The sequence below is a fragment of the Leptodactylus fuscus genome, chromosome 10, assembly GCF_031893055.1.
Source record: "Leptodactylus fuscus isolate aLepFus1 chromosome 10, aLepFus1.hap2, whole genome shotgun sequence".
Taxonomy (NCBI): Eukaryota; Metazoa; Chordata; class Amphibia; order Anura; family Leptodactylidae; genus Leptodactylus; species Leptodactylus fuscus.
The window spans coordinates 20,048,107-20,074,343 of NC_134274.1; the positions used below are offsets into that span (position 1 = coordinate 20,048,107).

Consider the following 26,237-nt stretch of genomic DNA (forward strand, 5'->3'; position numbering starts at 1 on the left):
CTGCAGGACACCAATTAGCTTATTTTGGGGGAACACTTCTTAGAAATTTTGATTTCTTTCCCCAGTGGTTTCATATTAAGCATTCTTAGGTCTGCCTAAAAAAAATGGCTTCCTGCGTGTAGGGACCGAGTATATTGCACTGCACCCAACTGGAGTTAAAGGGATTATCCAGTTTCAGATCAATATTAAGAGACAAAATGTTATTTAGTGTAGAATGAATTGTTGTACAATTTTCCAATATACTTTTTGTATCAATTCCTCATTGGATTATTGATCTCTGCTGTTCTTTTGCTTATTTCTAGTGGATAATAATCAGTTCATGGCCATGTGATGAGCTGTGCGCTTGTGTGTCCATCATGTGACCATGGACTGTAGATCACATGACCATGGTCTGATTTTTATCCACTGGCTGTAAGCAGAAGGAGTGACCGCAAGCAGAGATCTAGAAAACAGCGAGGAATTGATACAGAAAGTATATAGGAAAGTTGTACAACTTTTTATTATACAAACAATAACATTTGGTCTCTTAAAATTGATCTGTACCTAGACGACCCCTTTAGGCACGATACCTTAATGCATTGTGAGGAACACACATGCAACTGTTAGGACCACATGCATAGGGGTCACATACACAACACAGCATCATAGGAGAGAGATAGATGACCCCGTCAATTTTTTTTTTTGTTGCATGTAGCAACCTCAGAAATGGGTCACCAGAGAGGGGACAACCCTGCATCACAGAAAGGATTTCTAATAATGAACCTTTTTAGGGAAAGTCATGAACATGTAACAAAATCCTGGGATGAAATTACCAACGTTACCATAACACGATAGTTGCCATCTATTAGCATGAACGGCTCAGCCCTTGAGGACTCACCAAGTCCATGCGTTTCTGTGGAAATGCTGTAATGCTATATTTTACCCCAAGGTGGCACTGCGGGGAACTGTGGCACCACAAGTCACAGCCGATTACATAGAATCTCTGCAAGGGGGCGCTCTGTGACCACCTTATTGCTTTTAGGGGCCTTGTAACTGTGCATAGTACACTCCGCCTACCAAATGTGACTGGGCATAATAACCTTGGAGTCACTTAGACCCCCAGCAATCTGACACTTATCCTGCGTATAGGGAATAACTGCTGGGACCCCAAACAATAATGAGAATGGGGGCCTGAAAGCTCCAACGGTTGCTCTATTCACTTCTATGGAGCGTCCAGGACTGCAATTCCATAGAAGTGAATGGAGCCATGATCGGGCTGGTGCACTGGCACTTTATCCTCATGAACGATGCAGGAGGAATATCGGCCCCCATTCTGATCTCAGGGGGTCCCAGCAGTCGGCTCTCCAGCGATCTGACATTTGAATAGGGAATAAGTGTCTGTAATGAGAAAATATAACAAAAATCTATTGTCCATGTTCGGCTGAATTCTTACTTTACAAGATCTGAGCCCCAATGTTAAAAAAAAAAAAGGTTTAACCCCCTAAAGGTTCAGAAAGTAAACAGGAATTGGAGGTAGACTTTTGCCTAAACTTCCTTTCCACTTTCTGCTTGGGCTCAGATGAATGGACGTAATGAGAGTAGTGGGGTGCAGCACAGGATCTGTGGTTGAATCTGCCATGGTATCCATTTGGTACCTAAATTAGGGATACACCCCTAGCGTATGGGGGTTCATACACAAAAAAAAGACTCAGAATTGAATTAGTATGACAAAAGCGTTACCCAACCTGCAAATGGTGATCTTCACAGCACCCATGCATTTTATTGGCTATCAATCCCTAACACTGCATTCATATACCAATGACAAACTGGCTATTGCACATATGGTAAAAGCCTTCACAATAAGGGGAAACCTGTGTCCATATATATACACACCAGAATAAGCACCCCACACAGTTATATATATATATGTGTCTTTCATGCCTTGCGGCTTCCTTGCCATATTTACTTACAAGAATTGCATTCATTCCTGATGCAATGCCATAGTTGACACCTGCGAGGCGGGCTGCATATGTATACTCTTTTAAATCATCCTTCAATAACCTTAGAAACAGGTATGTCATGTTGCAATGGAGGGGGTCAGCATAAAGGTAGCGACTAACAAAAAGAACAATGGAAAAAAAAAGGGAACAAAAAATAAAACAAACTAAAAAGAAAGAAAAAATAAAAGGAAAAAGATTCAGCAAATCTGATAGTGCAAGCAATGAGATGACCGTGCGAGGAGGACCCTTGGCAAAAAGAGTATGAATATGCAGCGTCACAATCACATTGTCTTTGGGATGGGATCTGTACAATGACACCGATCACATTTCTGTGCTCTGAGCCATTAAATGGGTAATGGAAAGGTTGGTTCCCCATAAATGACAAAGAAAAGTAACAACTCTAAGCTTGAGCAATAGTAATGAGAGTCTTCCCGCCACTATGAGGATGTGGAGGAGATGGTCTGATGTCCTCCTTGGTTTCCGGTACTTACATACATCCCATAGACGGTACTTTGGAGGTCATAGTTCAGGCCGGCTAGTTCTGCTGCATATGCATACTCGCTGAGGGAATCTTTAAGCAGTTCAAGGTACAAATAGGCCATGTTACAATGCAAAGGATCCACATAAGCAAATGGGCTGAAAGAGAACATTGAGATTAAAAGTCTGGCTTGTGGTATATGTCTAAACTAGAGGCACTCCGACTACATGGACCTCTTGCCATTAGTCCTCCACCTAACCTGGAGGAGAAGAACATGAACACAATACTATACACAACAGAACAACGGAGGGTTAACAAAAAGAACAAACATTTGTGCAAAAAACACTGCAACAAAGCGTGATGTAAGCTAACCAAAAACTTCAGGCCCCATGCACGCGACAAGGACGGTTTAAAAGCGCTGATTCCAATGCGAAGTCGCAGGATCTCATCTGGCACGCAAGTCCTTGGTGGATCAACTCAGGTGCTGGTTCCAATGACGTCATCTAGCTGGAACCAGCCTAAAAACCCAATGTGTGCCAAAATAGAGTCCCAGAGGAAGTGGTTATAACAGTCCCTGGGTAATCCCTTTAAAAGTCTTGATCCTCTATGCATAGGAAAGAATGTGGGGTGTATGCATAAAGCCTGACCACAGCAAGGCAGAATGTAGGTGCACCTGGTGGTGGACATTGTTTGGGGACAGCCAAAATATTCGACTATCTCTGGTGCTCCTATTAAAATAAATGGAGACCTCGTCCACCACCAGGGTGGGGGTAGTTGTCTCAGTGGGGAGACCCGCACCAATCAGGTATTTATCCTCTATAGTCTCTATCCTATGAATAGAGGGTAAATACTCTTCATGGCATAACCCCTTTAATGGCCTATCCTAAGGGGCAAGTCCTCTCATAATATCCTGGAATACCCCTTTAAGTTTTCTTTCACAACCCTGTAAGAAAACAATGAGGGTAAGAGGGTGACCATCTGAAACATGCAAAGTACAGGGGGGAGGGGAGGTTTAAATCAAAAGTAAACCAAACACAAGTCAGTAGCGATATCATACACTGCATTGTTCTAAGAATCTACATCGGCAATCCTCAATTCATCCCTTTATGAAGCGTCACACTGCCCATAGTTCTTAGGAGTAGAGTTATAATGAAATGTGTAGGCTTATAATCCCTGGTAATCTCCTAGACTTTATAACTAAAACCAACATCTAATAACTGCTGTGTATGACAAAACATGGGGCCCGAGGGGTTCAGTACAATCTCTAAGACCCCTGTGAGGATTCAGAGCTGCTACAGTGACTGTGGCGGAAAACTAATATACTATAAGGTATGCTGCAAGCTATATACAAACCTATAGGTAATGGATATAGGAGGCTAATACCTCTTTAACTAGATGGTCTCTATAGTGGACGCCAAGTCCTGTGATCACAGCAGACTCTGCACATTTCCAAGCATGTAAAAGCTGATGCATTCAAGGAAAAAAAAAAGTGACCCACAATGCACTTCTATGGCTTCTGGTCTCTCTTCTAAAGTGAAGTCTCTCTCCGCATTAAGTAACTTTGTGCATTTCTCTCCGCGCTACACTCCTTCACTCAGAGACAGAAATGGAGCGACTGCAGCATTAACTGCTTAATGGGTTATGGCCAAATATTTCAGACGTGGTGGAATTTATCATTAGCCATAAAGGGAAGATAAATGAGCCACAGTTATGGCCGACGCAGGGTATTATGACAGTTTTATGGAAGTTCAAGCAATAAAATACACGAACATTATAGTGCTCAGTGTCAGCACATCGCGATCCTTGCGATTCCAGTCTGCCACATAAATATTAGCAAAGCGCTTAATATCCATGCTTGGGAAACACAGTCTCTTGTAATTCATATATAGATGCTGACAGCGGGCTTTATAGGGGATGTAAAAACCACTTATATAGGGGATATACCTACCTGAAGAACTCAAAGTTGAGGCAGGCTTTGGGCAGAAAGAATTTGTCATCTTGCTTGAACCAGAGTTTGCTCATCGCTGTGTCCTATAAAGACAAGACCAAAAATCCACTTACCCAACAGGAGGGCACAATGCAAAACAATACAACATACCTCTTCCCCAAGATGCTGGTGTTTGGACAAGAAACTTCCAAGACTCAATGGCCTACAGGTTATCAGTATCAGACTGGCGGGGTCGGAGCAGTCTCTTTGTGAATACACCGGACTTAAAGTAAGTGTCTGGTGTCTTCTATTAATGCTCCGACTAGCCACGTGGCACAATATGACGTGTACCATTCTGACTAATAGAAGGGCGTCCCCATGCTATGCTGCCCTTACATAGTATACTAATATACAATATATAAAATAACATTGTCTGATGACTGTTCCACTAGAACACATTTTTATTAACAAGATTAATCCAAGTATTAGAACTGCGGCATAAGAAAATGTAGGATCTTGCACAAACATACCGGCGTCTGGTTACCTAATGGTCATGACGTTTTACATTTAGTGACTGACCCCTTATTCTTACCTTTACTAATGCAGGGTAGGGGGCTGCATCCTTTTCTAGAGGAAGGATCTCAAAATTTGTGGGAATAAACTCATTCTTCATTGGTAAGTGAAACTTTCCGTTTAGATCAGCATTTTGCCACCTCTAAAAGATACAAAATAGAATATTATAAGTGAGCGACTTACTATAGGGATAAAGACACAAGCCAAGGCAGAAAGTGGACGATATGTAGAGAGATCTACAGGAGAACAAAACTGCACATGTAATAGTTATTGAGCAACAGCAAATATGGAAAATACATCAGACTTCTCATCTAAAATATACAGGCCACACAGCACAATATACAGGCCAGTATATACAATTATATATTCTCGCAAGACCATTGATTTTCTGTCCAGTTCTTAAAGAGGAATGAAGGTTTGTTTTTTGTTTTTAAAGTCTTCTCTTCTCCCTCTCCTTTGCCTGCCCTTAGGGGGCCTCCTACTCTGCCTCCCCCCACCCGTATCAGACAGTCTCCCTGTTTACCTATTTTGTGTTATTCTGGCCCATTCGGACCCTTCAGTAAATTCTCTCGACTTATTTTCTCTTTTACTTTATTATCAGCCTGTTATTTCATGGCGAGGACAATGTCCGGTTGGCTACGTCGCGCTCTTTTTGTTTGATTCTTGTATTTTTGTACCTTTATTTCTACAGTGAAAAATCTTAAAATAAAAGAATTTGTAATCTCCAAACCTGGAGAAGCTCCTTAGGGATGTCTTCTTGCTTGTACTGTGTTCCGTACCACTCTTCCGTCTGGTCAGTTTGGCCCTCAAAAGACTTGGAAACCACGGCCACTCTGTGGGATGAAACAGATATAAGTGATGTTGGGCGCAAGATCTCCACACCACATACACATATACATATGGCAGCAGCAAGTTAGCTAAAGTGAGATTTCTCGTATGGCTTCTAAGGGGTTCTCCAAGACTTAGTCTACGGCCCCACGTTGCAGAAAATCAGGGTTTTTTTTCCTAATTGCAGGTTTTGCTACGTTTTTGAGTCAAAGCCAGGAGTGGAACATTAGGAAAAAGTATAAGAGCTTCCTAGATATTTCCCATTCCTTCTGTAGTCACTACTAGGTTCGGCTCAAATACAAAAAAACCCAAAACATAATAAATATAATATTATATATAAAATCCGTAACATCAGGCCTTAGGATAGATCATCAATATCAATGGCAGCTGGCATAGCCACCACACAGTGTACAGAGCAGTATGCTTCTGTCTCCATACATGGCTCTCCAGACAACTGATCTCAGAATGTGACATTTTTCCAAAATACCTTGTATCCCAATTTTTGCAATTATTTACATGTACCCTAATAATCTTCCCAGCTGCTTTCTTTCTATCCATTCTACGTCTTCTTTCTGTACACAGGGAGCAAAGAGGGTGCACGTGGCCACCATTTGCTTTCCCTGTAACACTTTGCGCCTCCTCCTCGCTCCCTGTATTGCGGTGTACACTAGTGAGCATGCACAGTGTACACCGCAGGCAGGTCAGATGAGGACAACTCTATTGGAGATTTAGAATTGTAGAGCTGAATGTTATTCAATTTAGGACTGAATTTCAATACTAAAAATTACATTCTGAAATAAAACTAAATAAAAAAAATAACCGTGAAATAAAAAGTTTACCATCATAACATTATTAAAAGTAAAATAAAACCAACTTCTCTCCGCAAAGGCAAAGCCTTCCCCGCACATGGAGAAAATGGAATATGAACCGCCATAAAAGCGGCCGATGCTAATGAGATTCGCAACACAATCTTATGATCTAGAAAAGGTCACATCATTAATTTTAATAAACGCCACAATTCACACAGGCAGTTTTATAGCAAAACCTCTCTTAGCACAGAATGTCAGAACTTACAACGACCGATAAAGAAAACTAATAAAACTGCCGGCATCTTTTCTCTAATAAACCAAAACATTCTTTATCTTGGGTTTTAATGGTTTTCCAGTTGTAGATTTTTAATTCCACTTTCTGTAATTCTCTGCGAAGGATTATGGGGGCAGCCATCTTGTCTGAACAGCAGTACAGAGATTTGCTTTACAGCAGCATGTAAAAAAACCAACCATGACAAATCTGCTCTACTACGGATAAACTTTGGGGTTCTAAGCAGTTCTTGATCTTGCGCCATGTGATTGGAACCAACAACCCCATGCCCCCAGGGAGGAGGGAGGGGTGCTTGTTCCGAATCACATGACCTGGGTGAGAACCAGCCCAACAACCCCTAGAGCCACTCAGGAAACAAGTGCTGAAAACTTCTTTGGAAGTCACTGCGGATAAAAGGGGGTAGGTAGCAGTGACCCAGGACTTATTGTACAATGGTGGATCTGGTGTGATCTGCAACCACCCGCCTTTATATTAAAAGGTGTCGCTTTAAAGCCTATCCCTGCCTGAAAGGATAATGAGACTACTACAAAAATTTTTTGTTTTTAGGTCCCTTTCACCCATATTCAGACCAAGAAACACAGCCTGGATGACAGACTTCTACAAGAGAGTCTTGTGGGCATGCTCGGACCTTTGTAGAGGTCTCTGTACAGGACGGGAAAGGTGTTCATAACCTATTGTGAATGGTGAATCCTGAGCTAGAGTTACATTTTACCCTCCGCCATAATCCTGCCTGTGATAACAAGATGATTGCTGAGCAGTGATCTCTACAGAACAGGAAATCTGGAGACATCTAGGCATTCTGCATGACATTTCTGGCACATCTGAAAAACCACAGATCTAGCTGCAGGGGTTAAACACACAGCGAAAACCATCCATGTTCTGCTATGGATGGGGCCACTACAGGATACTGCCCTGTGGAAATACCACAGCGCTCTGCCATAGATTAGAAAACTTAACGCTCTGTTCACACTTGTTTGCAGACTCCATCCAGAGCCTCAGGGTCAGATACTGGGAAAAAAAAAGGGCAGCTCTATTAGTCCGCATGTACCGAGTGTGCAACCGATGTGGGGCCAAGTTTGCAGCAGACCCTTGGAGTGACATCCGAGTGCATTCATGTCTATGGCGGCTTCTGATCTGTTCCGCTGACATGCAGCAGGATAGAGCAGGTCCCAGAGTCATCATAACAGATCAGACGCTCCCATAGATAGGGCAATTGGCAGGAGCCTCATGGCTTTTTTTGCCTTCCCCTGGAACAACACCGTAGGGGATTGTAGGGTTATAGGTTGGACTTGATGGACTAATGTCTTCATCCAACCTCATCTACTATGTAACTGTGTAGATAGGATTTATCATGGAACGCACTTGGATAACACTCTGTGTGTCATATGACTGTATTGCGCTGCAAACTTAGTCATGTGCATGAGGTCTCACTACAATAAAATGGACATCATGACGGAATTAGAAAGACCCCATTATACGTCAATGGTCCAGCAGGTACCAGTTATGCAACAGATCCAGCTCGCCATCATTTTTGCATTTCCACTCCTATAACGTATTTGGTTTAGGTTCTCCTCACATGTGACTATGGATTGTAGGGTCTGATCTTGAAAACGTCGCAGGACTCTTACAACCGTTCTGCTACCAATCTGAATAATTTGTCATGTTTGCACACAGACAGTATATTTATACCAAGCGTGATCCTCCAATTGTGCCCCTTAACTATGTGACAGACGGAAGTTGTGCCTGCAGGAAGACTATGCAGCCACTTGTGCAGGATCAGCAGAAACCTTGGCCGCTACAAGTCTCTAGTACATTAGACTGCAAGAAGCAACAAGGTTAAGGGCACCGGAGAAGATGGGAAATGGAAAGTGAGTAGGAGACATTTCCCAGCACCGTCTGCAGTCGTCTCATCAGCATGCAGGCTGTGCCACTACAGATGGCAGGCAGAATCCAATCCAACATTACTTTACAGATAATGGTGTTCCTTCTGTCTCTAGGGCTGCTTTTCTGCTATAGTAAACAAGCTTGTGCTTGCTCGCAGCAGAGGGGAGCGCGTAAAACTCAATTTTATGGTGCAGGATGGAAATAACAGAGCATATGGGCACTTAGTACTGCCTTTTCAGCTCGTGCTCTCTGCTTACTAAACACAAATCTGCAGACAGAGTAGGAAAGGTTGGTAGAGTAGAACATCCCCATTTAATCTCCACACGGCCCTTCTGTTAAATGACAAAAAAAAACAAAACGCAAAGCAAACACAAATTGCAATGTCCTTATTATACAGTGAATGAATAATACATTGCATGTAGGATCGGAATAATAATAAGATAATGCAAATTATATCACAATAGCCAAAGGGGAACTTTATACATTACGCTACTAAAAAGTGCAGAGATAGATTGTATAGGGGAAGATACTGTATATATAGTGTAGAGGAGACGTCATGTCTGCAGAAGGATTAGCACAGAGCAAAGCGTATCAGGCAGAGGTCTCACCACGCGTAGTACAGTACCTGCAATGTGGATGGGAATCCGGCTAATCCCATACACACATCGCAGGAAAAATCTGCAAGGGAATTGCTGCAATTTCAAGAACACTTGCGTTTTTGCAAATCTTAACATGTCAATTATTACTGGTGCTTTCCATATTGGTATAATAGGGGCGGAAAGTCTGTAGAGGAAAACTCTCCCCCCCCCCCCCCCCCCCAAACTAACTATAATGCATATCTGCCACACTTTTGGCTGCAGCTGGGTAGACTAGAATAATCTGCAATACCAAGCACAGCCACTATACAGGATACTAGATCTGTAAGGGGTCTGACAACTGGGACCCCTGCAGATCACTGGCGGGACTGTGGTACTACTCACTTGCTATACACATTGTAGCCCCATACACTTCAGACACCATAGATTTCATTTATCTCATCCCCACATTTGGAAAATGCAGCTTTTCTCCGCGGCGAAACATTTTTTTTTTAACCAGGCACAAAGTCACACGTGCAGGACTTTTTGTCCGGTTAAACAAAAAACGGTTTCGCTGCGGAAAAAACAAACACACACACACACACACACACACACACACACACACACACAGCAAAACTCTGACCCCCCTGAATATTTTCTTCCACCTCATCCACTATATTAGTACTCTACATCTCACCTGGCTAGCATTGAGAATGCCCTTTGTCTCCTGGATCTTAAAGGGGTCTTCTTACCTAAGACATTTATACTATATCCACAATGTCAGTTTTCTCAAACTTGACCTTTTTCTACAAAACAGTTACCATATTTTTCAGACTACAGATGCACTTTTTAGCAAGAAAGTACCTTGCCAAAAAGTGCCTGTATCTTATAGTCCAAGTTAGGGGGTCCAGCCAAGCCAGGTTCCCTCTCCCCTGATAGATCATTTTACCCAATCACACAGAGCTGGCCCTGCACCTCCCCTCCGCTTCCTGCGCCACGCTCATCTGTCAGGTCAATAATATACAGGAGAGGTGAAGCTGCATGTAATGGCTGTGCCCTTCATTCTATCATGGAGAGAAGAGTGTGAGATACGCGCCCTCTTCATTGTGCAGGGGTACTCCACTGGCAGACTGCAGACCTCCACTCCATTTGACCACCAGGGAAGGTTAATATTTTAGGAAATATGGTTTTGCAAATTTTCCTTGCCTAAACCTAGAATGTGTCATAGTCAGAGGCGTCTTCCTCTAGTACCGTGCTTTCCCCAAGATTATGTATTGTAGACAGGCCGTATACAGTATATAGAGAATAAGGTCATCATGATAAGCGACTGGAGACACAACACTACCCGGATGGTTTACGCAAGGATTTCAATGCAGAATGTGACATGTTATAACTTACCTGACATTGGCCGGCCTGAGTTTATCCAGCACCATGTCTATTAAATCTGGCCGGAATTCTTCCAGCAAAAACTCAGCTGATATCGCTTCTTTCATACAGTAATCCTGAAAAAACAACATAAATGATATGGATTATAAGCTAGCAATGTCCAAGTGGTAGAATGTGAGAGAACTGTAAGCTGGATGTTTAGTCTGGGTTGTGTCTGCATGTGTCCCAGGAGAAGGGAGTAGGAATACCAATCTGTCATTAAGGAATCTGGGAAAGCTGGGTAACCCCTCCTGAGGAATCTGCAGGTGCACCCATGTGTAGAATTTTCCAGAATCAAGTAAAATCCCATAAATTATATGCAAGAAAGAAGAACACATGCATTACATAAGAGGCGAAGTGACTTTATTAAACCACATACACACCATGTATACCGGGAGTAAAAAATAAAATAAAAAGGCAGGCAGTTATTGCAGAAAGGCTGCATTTGTTGTTGCAGATTTTTCTGAGACAGAGCCAAGGCTGGCATTGGATTATGCAGAGGGTAGAAGTCTTCGAGCTTCCTATGCCAGTCCCATTCCTTGTGAAGCCAATCCTAGCTTTGGTTCAATATCTGCAACAACAACACAGCTTTTCTGCAACGTGTGACTTCAGCCTTGAAGGATTTCCCGGAAATATTGATAAACACATTATCCTTAAACAGAACAGCGCTGCGGTACCAAGCACAGATGGACAACTGGATATGTCACTGTTATAAGTGCTTTGTACCCTTCATTCTGGGGGGGAGGGAAATCAGCCCCCCGACTATCACATACTGATGGCTTAAATGAAGCAAAAGCTTCCAGGAATATTGGAAAATACGTTTAATAATGTTTATTTTAGGAGTACACAGGTCTTTCACTTTATACATTCTCTTACTACGTTCAATTCATAAATTTCCCCCGCTAGCTTTGAGAAGCCATGTCCATTTAGAGCTGCTGATAGGGGGTTCTCCATCTTTTGTATACAGGTTAATGCCTCTCCCTCTGAAACTAAGCTTTATTTTAGGAACAAGATTTTGGCTCCACTTTAACCCCATCCCAGTGGATTGACTGTTACATATCCATTAGCAGGGGCAGCTGACGGATCACCCTTACGGGGCCTTTCTTGAAGGTCCATCACAGGCCCCCATCGGTTGTATAGTTTTTATCTTTCAGTCTGACCCCTAAGCTTTCGAGGCTGTAACGTCTTAGGCATTACTTTCCATAGCCGGTGGTCCTGCCCTCATGGCCATCGCTTCTGGGAAACTATTCATAGATCAGCACAACGACTTCTTGGCTTGTCACTTTGACTGTCAGCCACCAGTTCTGATACTCGCCCTCTTTTTGACAAAGTTTGGACATTCTGGATTACCAGATCCAACTTCCAGGGCCTGCGATACGGTCTCCAGCTAGAACTGAGAATTGAGATTGAGCGTGAAGTACCCCCCACTCCCCCACTTCTCCCTAGCAGTACCCCCCACCCCCACACTTCCTATTGTAGCACTATTTACTCCCCCTCCCCTATTCCCTTTGTAGTCAATGTTGGTTTTTGTGTGTTCTACAGTTTCAATCATTTCTCCAGGTTGGCATACTGATTTTGGAATGGTATCTACTACATTATTCTAGACTTACCCTGTGTGGACATTTTGTACTGTTTTCTGCTAATTTTATTGCTTGATGTGTTTTCGATGTAGAGTTTAGTAAATACCTTTGAAACTAAACTACATGTGTAGCTTATTGCCGGAGAGCCTACAATGAAGGATGTCTATATGGTCACTCAGCAACTTACCTGTAGTAATCCGGCCACTTTGGATGTGTAGCCACGTGGACGCTCTTTATCTTTAAATCTAAAGGCAACTGCATTCAAGTCCTATAGTAAAAAAAAACAAAAAAAAACGATAAGACACGTCACATCCTCATAGCAGAAGTGTAAGACGACAAATCATTATAGTGCCATTTAACTGAGATTTTAGGAAAGTCCCTCAGACATCCTATAGATGTAGATCACTTTATGACCTCCGGACCCATACATATCCTACAATTAGGACGGCTGCAGTACGGATTCATTGTTGGGTACCCTTCACACTGGCGATCCAGGCCACACATCCATGTAGAGACCTCTTGCTGGCCTCATTCACATGAATAGAGCCATTCAGCAGAGGAGGTGACTGAGGCACTGATATAAAGGAAAACACTATTCATTCTTAGGATCAGTGGCATTTCCGAGGTCAAGCCCCCAAGGAAAATAAAATGGAAGATCCAAGTTATAGATCACCATTTTATATTGTAGAAGTATTGCAATCTTATACTCATGTACTTTAATAAGTGTCAGGCTCTTGACACACATCTTGATCGATGTATAGGACGTGTCAGTACTAGATATAGCTGTATCCGTGCTTGCAGAGCGTTCCCGGTCACAGACTACTACTAGCATCTACACAGTCATCTCTTGTTCGCCAGTGCTGACTTATTCTGTGGGATTGCACAAAGCACAGAGGAGGGAAAAAAAACACAAACAGCAAAATGAAGTCACAGCAGGCGCGGCAGATGGAGCAGGTTTACAGAAGAGGTCACTGAGGACAATATGGGTCACAGTCATGTGAACAGAGTCCTTAATGACCCTCCCAGAATGCTTTGCTTCAGTAAGTCATAAGCATCCGGCCCTCAGTGACCTTTTGGAGCACCGAAGCATTGCCATGAGTTTCCCCATGAACCAAAAAAAATAAAAAATCTGCAGAAGTCATCATTGCATAATTTCTAGCCCTGCAGATCAGTGGTTACCAACCTTTTCAAGTGAAGAACCCCTGGGGGAGAAAATGTCCCAATCCAGAACCCCCAAAGTAGTGATCACTTATAAATGTTACTAATGCTCATTCACAATTATGTAATGGCCCCCTCAATGTCCTCCACATGTAAAACAACAACCCATACAGTAATGTCGCTAAGTGGCACTCAACCCCATATATAATGTCCCCTATCTTAATAAAATCTCACATACATAGGGATTTTCTTCCAATATCGGGTGTCATTGTTTTTTTCTGGGGTTCACCACACACAAACTAGAATTATATTCTGAGGGTCTCTTAGGACCCTCAGTGTAATTCGTGGAGGCCTCTTTAGGAGGGGTAAAGATACATAAAAACAGTATTACTCATCTATCCTGGGCTCTGGTGCTGCTCCCTGTGCTCCTCCGATGAGACGTTGGGTGGTCACGTAGTGTAATGACGCATATGGTACGTGACGCCTGACGTCGTCTCTATAGGCTGGAGGAGCACAGGGAGCAGGACATTTAAGCAACATTGTTTTGGGCTTGTTCAACTCCCTTGGGCCACTGCTAATTATTCTGAGCGTCCGAAGAGAATCCCACAGCAACCCCCGGGGATAGTTGCAGGTACCCCCAGAGGTACGTATGCCGCATAGAAGCATCGCCATAGCCAACAGTTCTCAACTGAAAGCAAGAATCACTACACATCAGAATCTATCTCCCGCACTTAAAGCGAAGCTTACAGGTAACAGACATCCCGCACCGCAGCAGACCCACCTACACCCCCCCCCCCCCCCCCAAAAAAAGGGAAGAAGTGGATCTGCGCAAGTTGGCTGTGGTTCAATAGAAAGTGAGCAAACACTGATATTTCTGTCCCACTGCTGATCATCTGGCAGACATTTGCGATACGATTGGCTGATATCTGACATTTCCACCTATGGACAGAGGATAAATCTGCCATTTCACGGTTATAGTGACACTCACCTTTATTTCCTTGAAGACCCATTCTTGTGGACCCTCTGCTCGGAGTTTTTGGATGTACTGAAACATGTGGTAAATGATATCATCCACATGCACTAAAAACAAACAGAGAACCCATTACATAGGTAATAACTGTGTGCGCCATCTTTGGCCTCCTGCACGACCATAGTTTTTAATAACAGTAAGGACCTCTTCACTTCTCTAGGTCTCGTCTGTAGCTTTTGAGGCCTTGTATCCGTGCTGTATACATCTGCAGCACAGACAAGTGCAGGGGATCATATAAGTCCTTTTGCCGATCAGTGACTTTGGATGACGTGGACATTTTTTTTTTTTTTTTTTTGGCGGACAGTAAAAACCACTAGAGTTGTGTGCAACAGGTTGAAAGTTGCCCAAAGAACTCAATGGAAACCATATTAGAGGACATTCACAATGCACAAGGTCGGTCTCTTCCATACACATTGAGGAGGTTAGCAAATGTTCAGTCACAGTGTGAACATGCACTTCCATAGATCTTGTGATTACTTACATAGGCCTTCTTCAGTCAGGTCTACATTAATGATGAAGAACATGAATCCCTTGGCTCCCTCTTTCTGCCCGCCAACCAGGGTATTTACCCAGCCTATGGAAGAAAACAGGGCAAAGTCAATAATGGCAGATCATGTGTAATGACCGATGGTGGAGCCAGAGCACGTTAATTAATCTTAGACTTAACCCTGTAAAGGCACATACTATTTTGGCCTTCAGGATAAGGCTTACTTTACATTTTTTTAACCCCAGTTTAAAAATATTTTGGTTTTTGCAATGCCATATTGTAAGAGCCTAAATTTACATTTACATGCGGGCTGTGCTGTAATGATGAGATAGTGTGAGAGCCTACAACTACCAGAATACATTGCAGCAGGAAGCTACACCGAGTAAACAAATGCAGAAGATGCCAGGCACTTCCAGAGGAGCCCAGAAATCACTATAAACACTGCTAAAGTGATATGGGTGCACTTATTAACTATTACTGCAGTTCTAATAGGTTTTCCTTTAATAGAGCTACTCTGCAATCCCATGTACAAGCTGTGACCAGGTGTGGTGGTGTTTGATGACAAAAGCAGCCATTATGTCTAATCCTGGATAACCCCTTTAAGCTCTGAGAGAAGGACTTCTGAAGTCTTCTTTACCATCTTGTAGTACATTGGAGATTTCCTTGCTGGGGCCTGTGTAACTTACCTTTAGACTTGAGCTCAGAGAGGAGACTTCCAGGACCTTCATGTCCAATGAGGTGCCCAAGATAATGACCCGGATTAGACTTATAATATTTCTGGAGGTCAGGAATCGGGAATGTGACGTACAGATTCCTTAGGTCCTTGACAGGCACTATTTTGCACATTTTCTAAAAGAAAAACAAGAAATAAATTCATATAGTCTTCATCATGAAGAAACCTATATCCTCACAGTGGTGTAACTATAGGGGTCACAGCAGTTGAAGTTGTGACAGGGCCCAGAAGTCCAGTGTACACATAGCTCTTATTTGCTAGGAAGAAACTGCTGAAACGTATCGGAAATTTCACTCTATTCAGATAGGTGTCAGCAAATGCAAGTATAGCTGAATCACTTCTCACCGAACATGACTTGGTGCTTTCCTTATACACCATACACAGCTGTGTGAATGAGGCCTAATAGTAAGACCAGCGCTTACCTGCAGATATGGCATATGGAAGGGATTCTCAGGAAATTCAGGAACTGGGACATTTTTATTCTCTACTTCGCCAAACAGTTTCACCAGCAAATCTGTCAACTCGTCGAGGGTTTCTGAGGATGTGATAGTATAAAGAAGATGATGCTAGGTTAGTTTTCTACATATTCTTGAAGCCAGCATATAGTATGTGCCCATACTACAAAATCTTCAGATTCAGCCTGTGTAGTACAATGAGCTCATCCAGTAATGACAGCAATCCCCTACATGTGTATGCGGCAGTAGTGGGCATGCTCAACCGCTGCTCCATTCACTTCCAGGGTGGTCCATAAGTCACATGTAAGTAAATGGAGCGGGACTGGGACCTTCACCGATTAAAACTGCTGACATGTCAAGTTTTCTGAATGTGGAAGTACATGTTATATACCGAGTGAAGCAGGAAAAAAAATCCCTTTGTTTCAGATCTTACTGAAGGTATCCCAGCAACTAATACAAGGGTACACAGCACGCTATAAAAAGGATGACTAGTCCAGATCACATTTCTGTTGGCATAGCACCAGCATCTGCAGGGACTAACGCTCAGCTATACAGAAGGTTACTCGCTCACATGGAAGCAACAGGACTTTTCTCCTAAGTTTTATATTTTTGGAGTGAGAGAAAGCAATAATGCTGTTATACAGGAGAATGGCCGGGAGAAATGGTCACCATTACAGCTGCTCTATCAATACCATGAACTTCTGCTGGTGAAGCACATGGTCAGTACTCAAGCAACGCAGGAGGAGGGTGAATAGTCAACTGGTCACTGACAACACTACAGGAGGCAGAGCCGACCATCCGAAAGGTGAACAGTGCAGTACCATATAAGAATACATAGACAGTAGGCATAACCAAGTGGTCACCATCAGACTGCTCCACAATCCAGCGGTGCTCCCATTAATGCCTTTTGCCTTCCTTGAAGAGTTCATATAGACAAAATATGGTTTATGACCCTTCAGAGTACTGGGAATCAGTTCTTCTCTTATCACCACTTGTGGGGGGCAATTGTACACAAAATGGTCATGTAGGAGCATCTGAGCAGATGTATGGGGGCCTGTATCACTGCTGGCACTAATCTGGTGCGGTCAGCAGTCCTGACACCGTCGTGCAATCCTATCCCTACTCCTTGTAGTGTAGTGAAGTGTCTGACAGCTGATCTACATGGTCCAGGTCAGAGCCAAGTGTTCAAAGTAGTATTTTAGCAAAAGGGGGCTCAAACTTGGCTCTGCCTTTTCTGATTTTAACAACGGTGATAAAATCTTCTTATGTCGTACATGTAACTATACAGACGACCTTTCCTCACCTCCACCAAGCCCAGTTCTTTAAATAATTTATTAGGCAAAGCCCCACTGATTCTGGCACAGTTGGAATTGTTTTTTTTTTCTCTAGCCCCAACCATTCCTGAGCAGTCAATGCTGTTAGTTTTGGGGCCTGATATGCTATTTAGACTCTGTACTGTCAGGGGTCGGTGTCAGGCAGGAGCAGACAAGGGGTGCGATTCTGAGCTCTGACACTGGCTGCCTCTGTTTGGAGCTCCAAGTCACACCCCCTGCCTGACTCCGCCCTTCTGACATTATAAAGCCTAAATAGTACATCAAGCACCAAAACTAACTGTGCTTATTACTCAGGAATGGTGGGGGCTAGAGAGAAAATTCCAACTGTACTGGAATCAGTACAGCTTATAAGTAAATGCTAAGAACTGGAGTTTGTGAATAATCCTCTTTAATGTTGCGACCTCATCAACCAGCTTTTTTGTGGGGTTCCCGAATATGTCCTCAATATTAATGCCGTGGAAACCCCTTTAACATTAATTGATCAATATGGTGCCTAAATTACCCTGAATAAGTAAAGAGATCTAGTATCATTTTATTACCTCTTCCAAGTATACAGATGCACATGAGGTTAGAAGAATAAAACGTGGAGTGGAATTTCAGTAATTCTTGTCGCACATCAATCCCTTCTTGCATAGGTTTGGTTTCAAGAGTAACCTTATTTCCTGAAAAATAAATAAATAAATAAAAAAAAGTTCCATAACTACCAAAATAAGCACAAAAAAAAACAGCCAAATTATTTTCTGGAATAAATTTTGTTTGTGCAAAAGTAAATTTTATTAATTATATATTATTATTTAAAGACTTTGTAAACACACACGCCATGTGCATGTGGCCTTATTCACATCGGTATTGGATCAGTATATTGGAGGGTAGAGGAGCCATCTTGTCCCAACCCAGGTAGCTATACTTGGCCTACATGGCACAATGACTTCCATGCTTTAGCTTCATCAGCTGGTGCAGGGAATATGAGAGCAAGTCCATAGAGCCAAGTCACCTCTGACTAATAGAAGAACATAGTAATGGCTGCACTTCAGTGACATGTTATTGTCAAGCTGCTGCCCCTTATCTAGAAAGACTGGAAATAAATTATTGGGCTGAACAGAAGCCAGCGAGCAACACCCGATGAGTAACACATTGCTATGTCCCACCCGTGCACAATAGCTGATGTTCATTACATTGAGTACAGGCTGCCAAGTGAACCTTAAAGTATAAGGGGCAGGCTGCCAGAAATAAATGTGGCTTAATAGTACAATGTCATCCAAGGGAAAGCAGAACACACCAGCCTGGCCTGTGCAACGAGATCTTCTTCACACTGGAAAACGGGCGAATCTTGAGAACCAACACCCCACTAAATATTTACATGGGTGCTAAAGTTCAGGCGTGATCGCTACACGTAGGTGAGGGAGCCACAAGATTGGCAATATGAATGGATGTGCGGTCACAGTTTTCATTTCTGTACGACTGCCGGAGAAAGCCAAGCACAGTAGTCGCTGGATCGGGCAGATCTCTGACACATCACGTGGGGATGTCCTACCATTCTAAGGGGTTCCTCCTTTATGATATTTGGCCACATCCTACATACACAAACATATATTCAGCAACAAGATAATATGCAAAGAGCTTAGTAGTAATACCAAGGGATGTGTGAGCAAATGTTATGACTGCTGGGCTACACCCTGGAATACCCATATGTATTACCATATAAGCACCGGATACACCGCAGCGGTACACAACAGCTCAGCCATCCTTCATGTGACGGCGCCAACCAGTTACATAAATAATAAGGGAGGGCTTAAATAGCCAAAAAACAAGTCAATATTACATTACAAAATGTGAGTTAGCAGACATGACAGTAGGAGGAAGATGGAAGAGCATGACTGCAGGATCAGACTACAGAGATTGAAGTCTCTTACCATGGAAACAAGTCTGTTAAAGGCGTAGTACACAAAACTATGTATAATTAAGGATTATTAGCCAAGGCATCACTTATCCTCTTAAATGCAATGGAATGAAAAAGATTGTATAGGTGCAGCGAAACTGCATCAAAACCTGTGGCCCCAGTAAAACAAGAGATGTCACTGGTTAAAATGGGAGCTGCACATATTCACAGCTCTCGCTTCAACCAGTTTAAGGAAGAGGAGAATAATTTTTTTTATTCTCCTAGCCCTGGTTCTTTAGGGGGTGCCCGGGAAATTTGTCCATGGTGTCATGCCCACGGAGCACGGTGGCTCAGTGGTTAGCACTGCAGCCTTGCAGCGCTGGAGTCCTAGGTTCAAATCCTGCCAAGGGCAACATCTGCAAGGAGTTTGTATGTTCTCCCCCTGTTTGCGTGGGTTTCCTCCCACACACTAAAGACATACTGATAGGGAATGTAGATGGTGATCCCTATATGGGACAGTGACTGACCATATCTGTAAAGCGCTGCGGAATATGATGGCGCTATGTAAGTAAGCATAATAAATAAAAAATAATTATTAATTTATTTTGCTTACATCATGTTCCGCAGCGTTTTACACACATTCAGTCATTGTCCCATAATACAGGGCTCACAATCTACATTCCCTATCAGTATGCCTTTGGAGTGTGGGAGGAAGTCCACAAAAACACAGGGAAAACATAAAAACGCCTTGTAGATATCATCCTTTGGCTGGGTTCGAGCCCAGGACTAACCCCTGACCCACTGTACTGCCCATTAAATAGCGCATACTTGCCATTTAACCCCTTAGATGCTACAGTCAATGCCAACGATAGGGCAATCATATAAGGCCAGAAAATCCCGACACATTGTTACCACATACAAATATCTCTTTAATTGAATTGCCACCCTGTATTGCAATGTGTGCAGCCAGCATTTCAATAATCGCAATATATTAGGCAATTGTTGTCTATAAAGGGCGTGCCAAAACGCAAGGCCCCTGAGGCCAGCTGTCACTGCAGATCAAAGATTCTAGTATAAATGAGGACTTTGATATATAATGAGGTCTTTTAGGACGCAAAGGAAGCAACTGTATAATTCCAGACCAGCACCACACAGAAGTACTTATGAGGCGCACTATCGAGGAATCACAACAATACTAAGGACAAATGTGACGTCAGCAGTGACCTGATCTCCCAGCAGTGTAACACAGTCCAGGCATGGAAAGCAGCGGACAGTAGACGACCCCTGGATACTAATATACAGGTTATATGAGCAGTGCAAGAGTTGTATACAGAATTGGATCTTAATCATCTACATGCATCTACATGCGTTGACTAAAACACACTCTGCAAGACGCACTGCACTGGGGGTTTTAAAGGGGTTGTCTGAAGTGAAGGTTTTCATGGCCCATTCTCAGATTAGGCTATAAATACCGAATTGGACAGCAGGACACAGAACAGATCAGCTGTACAAAGCCACTACCGACACCCTCCTACACATAGTAAAGGGCTGGAAGCAAAAAGTGCCGCCTGCTTTATAGCATTTGGGTGCCTTAGGCTGGTCTTACATGACCGTAGTGGTTTTTGTGGTCCGCAATTTGCGGATCCACAACACAAATTTCACTCTAAAAATTCATTCCACAGACGTCCGTGCCCAACTGCAAAGTGCACCCGCAACGTTCTGTGTGTGTATCAGTATTATGCGGATCCACATAAAACAAAACACACCACAAAACACACGTTGACATCCGCAATTGCAGATATACACTGATGTATGTTCAGTGTCTATCCGCATAACTACACGCGCCCATAGACTTGTATGGGACAGTCGTTGCCGTAAAAACACGGCCATTACAGACATGCGGTATACTGTCTGGACAAAATCTACGGTGGTGTAAGAGGCCGCATAAAAAAAAACAGTGGGTCCGCAATTTAAAACCCGCAATTGCGGACCATTTGTGGTCTTAAACTACAGTCATGTAAGACCAGCCTTAACTGCAAGAACTCCCACTGACCTCAATGTCTACTGATCGGTTCAGGGGCCGCCTGTCAGCCCCCCATAGATCCTGAGTATGGGCCATAAAACATTAACCTCATATCCCCTTTAAAACCCGTAGCATGTGAATTATTGCTGCCACTTTCAACCATTGCAATACAAATCTGCAAGGCCAATTTCTGGTGGGTTTTGCCACAGCAATGTGCAGGATTTTGTGTTTTGGCCATGGTGTTAATTCAGGACTGTGGGTGTCCAGTATAGCATACTGAATAGGGAAACACCTTATAGTGTCATACAAACACATTTTTAGACAGAAAGTTGTGATACATTGTATTTAAGATTTCCTTGTAAGTTCATACGGTACACACCTGTCCCAAATTTATGGTAGGGGTGTTTAGGGTCTCCTGTGGCCTTCTCCAGTTGGCTTAGTCTCCAGGTATCATTCATCAGGTTTTTCTCATGCTCAGACTGTACTGCATTCACTTCCCGTTCTCTACAGCTCTCATCAAAAAGAGGGCCCAAGAAGAACTGGGCAAACCTGAAAGAAAGGAATATGGAATTTTAGGATTACTTGTCCTGGCTGGATGACATGTACGGCCTGGCACCCCTGTAAAGAGGAGAAGAATAATAAAAACCTAAATAGAAGACCTAGACACGCACAGCCATCAGCATTATCTGGATCCAAGTGGCACATGAAGAAAATGTATTCAAGACAGTCTGGCTTCTATAACCCTGTTAAAGACATGTCTGGCCCAGGTCTTGAACCCAGGACCTTGTGTACGAGGGGCAGGCTCCCTCATAGTTGATCCATAGTTTCACACTTCATATTAGATGTGTTCTTTATATACTTTCTGCCAGTGACATTTTGACACATACAAGACATGACCATATTCCGTTTGCATTACCTGTCCAACGCTCCTTCGAGGTGTTCGTGGGATACATCAAAGTAATAGTTGGTATGTTCTCCACTGGTGAAGGCGTTGGAGCTCCCCGCATGCTCACTTAGAAACTGACTGTACTCGTTCTCTTTAGGGTATTTTTTTGTGCCCAAGAAAAGCATGTGCTCACAAAAATGAGCGAGCCCTGGAATGTTTTCTGGATCGGACAGAGACCCTGTGAGGAAAGAGAATGCAGAGCGTTAAGCAGAGACTAAAGAGACGTTCCCACGAATAATTGTTCCCCATCCACAGAATTGTTTATAAGTGTTTGATCACTGGTGGGGACAACCACTGAGACCCCCGATGGTCATGGGGGTCCCCCAAGTCCTCTAAGACAAAAATACAGCATATGTGACCACCACTCCATTCACATCTAGGAGACTGATAGTATGTATATGTGCCAAGTACAGTGCGCCATAACTCCACTCACAATGGGATTCACTCTGGAACCTCCACTTTTAGGAACACCAGGGGTCTCAGCAGTCAGACCCCCAATAATCACTTAGGTCCTATATAGTGGATATGTGATATGAATTGAATAACCACATTAGGACTAAGGAAGGAAGACAAGTCGGGGGAGAGAACACAACCCTGAAATTGGATGGTTTCTTCTGCACTTTTCAGGTAGGATTCACAGAGGGCTGGATTCCCACATGCAATTACAAAAAGGTGAAAAACGTAAGATCGCTGGGACCCCCGCCGATCATTTGTCCCTCCCCACTGCGCGCCAGGAGGATTTCCATGGAGTCACAGGTGCACTGCCACTCTATTCATGGTCTATGGGACTGCCGGAGATAGCCGAAGGGTGTACTTGGCCCTCACAGTCAACCCCACAGACATAGACTAGGGTAGCAGAGCACATGTGTGACCACCTCTCCTTTCTGAGGTGCAATGACAAAGAACAAGAGCCTCAGAACTAACAATCTATTGATTTATGGAGTCTCCAAAACCCTACATTGATCACTCCTATGTGTATCGTGTGGAGAAGTGATAAATGCTTGTGGTGGAATAGCCCCTTTAAGATCACAAGATCAACCACGAGTGACTGTTACTGTGGCCACAATGCAGTACCCAGGAATCTAGGTACACCTTCCTCAGGCTCCATACCGATTCCTCATGGGTCATGGTCATAGTCATTAGGACTGTAATATATCAGAGCACAGCCATGCAACAAATACATTGCTAGGGACAGGACAGCAGTCCCAGCTCTGACTAATGGACGACAAGCAAAATTTGCAAGGCAAAAAGGCTAGTTCAGAAAATTCATACCAATACAAACATCCAGAGCTGCGGAGGATTTGTCGGTGGTGGGGTCACTTATAAGCATTGCTTTTATCCCATTGGCCAGTTCGACACCCCGATACAACCGCTTGTCTTCTGGGGACTTGATGACATCATCGACAACTCGGCTGATCGTGAGAGAATTCATTTTGCTGTAGGTTTTAGACTGAAATCTGTAATGAAAATAAATGCAGAATGTTAGATAAAGGCGAGAAGATAAGATGCTGAATACACTTCTAAGGAGGCGGTGAGGCTGCTCTGTCCGTGTGGCCATAAGACGGATTTTTTTTCCTTTTTTTTGCAGGACAAGCTGTATTTTTCATAGTATCGTGTTGGAACAAGTGTGTAAAAAACCTCCCTTTACTTTTTAGGTTTAAGTTTTACTGCGTTCAGTACTGCAGAGGTTTTTTCCCCACAAGACGCTGAGTGTGACCCTACCCCAAATATGCTTTCATTTACTTGTATCATCTGATTCTGGGAACCATAGCGGTTTTTAAAAGGTGTCAAAATCCAACACCTTGCCACTATCGACGGTACAGAGTTAACAGCTTGGGGCTCAGTGCTGTATACAGTACAGGTCTAGGAAACTTCTCCATACAGCTGATCTGTGTGGGGGCCACATGTACACCCACCAATAATCACATATATGCGGCCTATTCTATGGATACGCCATGGAAAAAAAATAAAATAAAGATTCCTGGGCAACCCCTTTTAATAAAATCGACTTCACTTTGCTTTATGCTTTGCTCCGTTTCCACAAATGTGCTACAATACCAGACATGTCCAGTTGACTAAGTGGCGCAGATACTAGAAGACCGCAGAAGGTTTTTCCAATCTCGCAACGAGGATACAGAGTAGGATGAGTTGTCAGACCATTAGTTGGTGGCTCAGAGTTCTGTAAAGTGCACAGGTCGCTGGACTTAAAAATCTATTTCCATAACATGAGTAAGGCTAATGTAAGAAGCCATTACCATGTAAATCTGAGGAGTCTTCAGTAGCCCGTACACAAGTGCATAGTAAATATCAGAAGCACAACATCAGTGTCAACACACAGAAGTCTTTTAAGGACATTTGTGTTATTGCCGAGCGGAGGGAAATCCTACACAGAATGTTGAATGACAGCCAGAAACCTAGCTCAGCTCTGACTACACAGACCGCACCAAAGTGTCACATGATAACATCAGGAACCCAAAGTAAACACGCTGCGCCCCCTCACTGGCAGGCGACAGCTTTGGCTCTAGGTTAGGAGAGCATTAACTCGCTGCAAAAATATTTGTTACAGAGGGTTATTGTGGTTCAGGCCTGACAGTATACACCGCGCCGTAAACCGACACTAGTGTATTAGGAAGCTGCATAAATAGTTAATTCCCCCAGACGGTCTCCTCTAGATCACTGCCGAAATGTACAGGATAAATAGATATAGAGAGAACTTAGATTTCTCCCTTAAACTAAAACCACTCCTGGCGTTGGCTCAAAAAACAGCAACAAATAAAAAAAATTCTGCTTTTTTGCAACATATGGGCTCAGCCTGAAGTTAGGGAGACATTTGCGCCGAGGGAACCCAAACCATGTAGAAGAGTGGTTACCCACGCACACCACTGGACCCCATTGACTATAATGTCCGTGTCTTCTCTCCACCCATTTCTGACGGTTTCAGTCTGCAACAGAGACTTCAGAGCAGATGTGAACTTGGCCTAAGGACACACAGAGTAATACCAGCAGCTTTTAGCTTTTCTGGTATTCTTCATGGTCTTTTGAAAACCAAAGATGCGTTGTAGGCCGTGAACAAACACTGACACAGGGCAGAAAAAAAATTAGAAAATATATATATATATATATTTTTTTTTAATAAAAATGCCATGTGTGACAGCGACCCAGTGGGTCCACGTAAAAAAAAAACACAGGTAACACCACAGAGAATTGCCTTATCAAAGACACAGACCTGCACCCAAACTGATGTATTAGGGTTACATACCTAGGGCTAGGCTCACACCACATCACTGATGGATCGGCTATCCGGCTGCACACTGACGTCTTCGATGTCTCCTACAATAAATAGTCTGTCTGAAACCTGTTCTTCAACAGGACAGAAAGGAGGAGCCGCTATCATTTCACATCCTGCTTTCTTGTTTCTTTTATACCAAATGTAACCAAACAGAAAACATCGCCATGCAACACTATGCAAAAATGTGATGTGAACAGGCCCGAAGGCTCACGCCGCTTCATAGGAGCAGCCATTTTTTTAACAAAGCCTAGAAGGCTGGGGTCACACGTTGCAAAAAAACAAACACTCTTCTACTCCATCTGTAAAAATGGCAGCTAATCCCATCCACACATTGCTGAAAAAAAAATCTGCAGCGGAAATGTTGCAATTTCAAAAACACTCGTGTTTTTGGAAATCGTAACATGTTACTTATACCTATAGTAACGCTGGTGTAAGGCTCCACGCTGAAATTTTGCTTCAGGTGACCCTAACCTATCTATCTGCAGGGCCGGGTACTGGTGACAACTCCCTTTAAATGCAATGGCTTTACAATTTCTACTCTCAATCGTATACA

The 26,237-nt window shown here is 43.2% G+C and overlaps 1 protein-coding gene across 5 annotated transcripts in view; it reads right to left on the reverse strand.

The window, feature by feature from the left end:
• IDE (insulin degrading enzyme) overlaps positions 1-26,237 on the reverse strand; it is a 44,364-nt gene that overhangs the window by 10,937 nt on the left and 7,190 nt on the right. For 4 of the 5 annotated variants that reach the window (XM_075257823.1, XM_075257819.1, XM_075257822.1 and 1 more), the window contains exons 2-15: positions 23,668-23,852; positions 22,366-22,573; positions 21,829-21,998; positions 18,087-18,209; positions 16,181-16,293; positions 15,712-15,874; positions 15,020-15,112; positions 14,497-14,588; positions 12,538-12,618; positions 10,744-10,847; positions 5,688-5,790; positions 4,977-5,099; positions 4,406-4,488; positions 2,471-2,615 (exon numbers count right to left, since the gene is read on the reverse strand). In XM_075257823.1, the coding sequence (XP_075113924.1) occupies positions 2,471-2,615; positions 4,406-4,488; positions 4,977-5,099; positions 5,688-5,790; positions 10,744-10,847; positions 12,538-12,618; positions 14,497-14,588; positions 15,020-15,112; positions 15,712-15,874; positions 16,181-16,293; positions 18,087-18,209; positions 21,829-21,998; positions 22,366-22,573; positions 23,668-23,827 (1,761 nt within the window). In that variant the 5' untranslated portion in view covers positions 23,828-23,852. Of the gene's footprint in view, positions 1-1,949; positions 2,095-2,470; positions 2,616-4,405; positions 4,489-4,976; positions 5,100-5,687; positions 5,791-10,743; positions 10,848-12,537; positions 12,619-14,496; positions 14,589-15,019; positions 15,113-15,711; positions 15,875-16,180; positions 16,294-18,086; positions 18,210-21,828; positions 21,999-22,365; positions 22,574-23,667; positions 23,853-26,237 lie in introns of all 5 variants that reach the window. The other variant, XM_075257820.1, reaches the window with a different exon arrangement.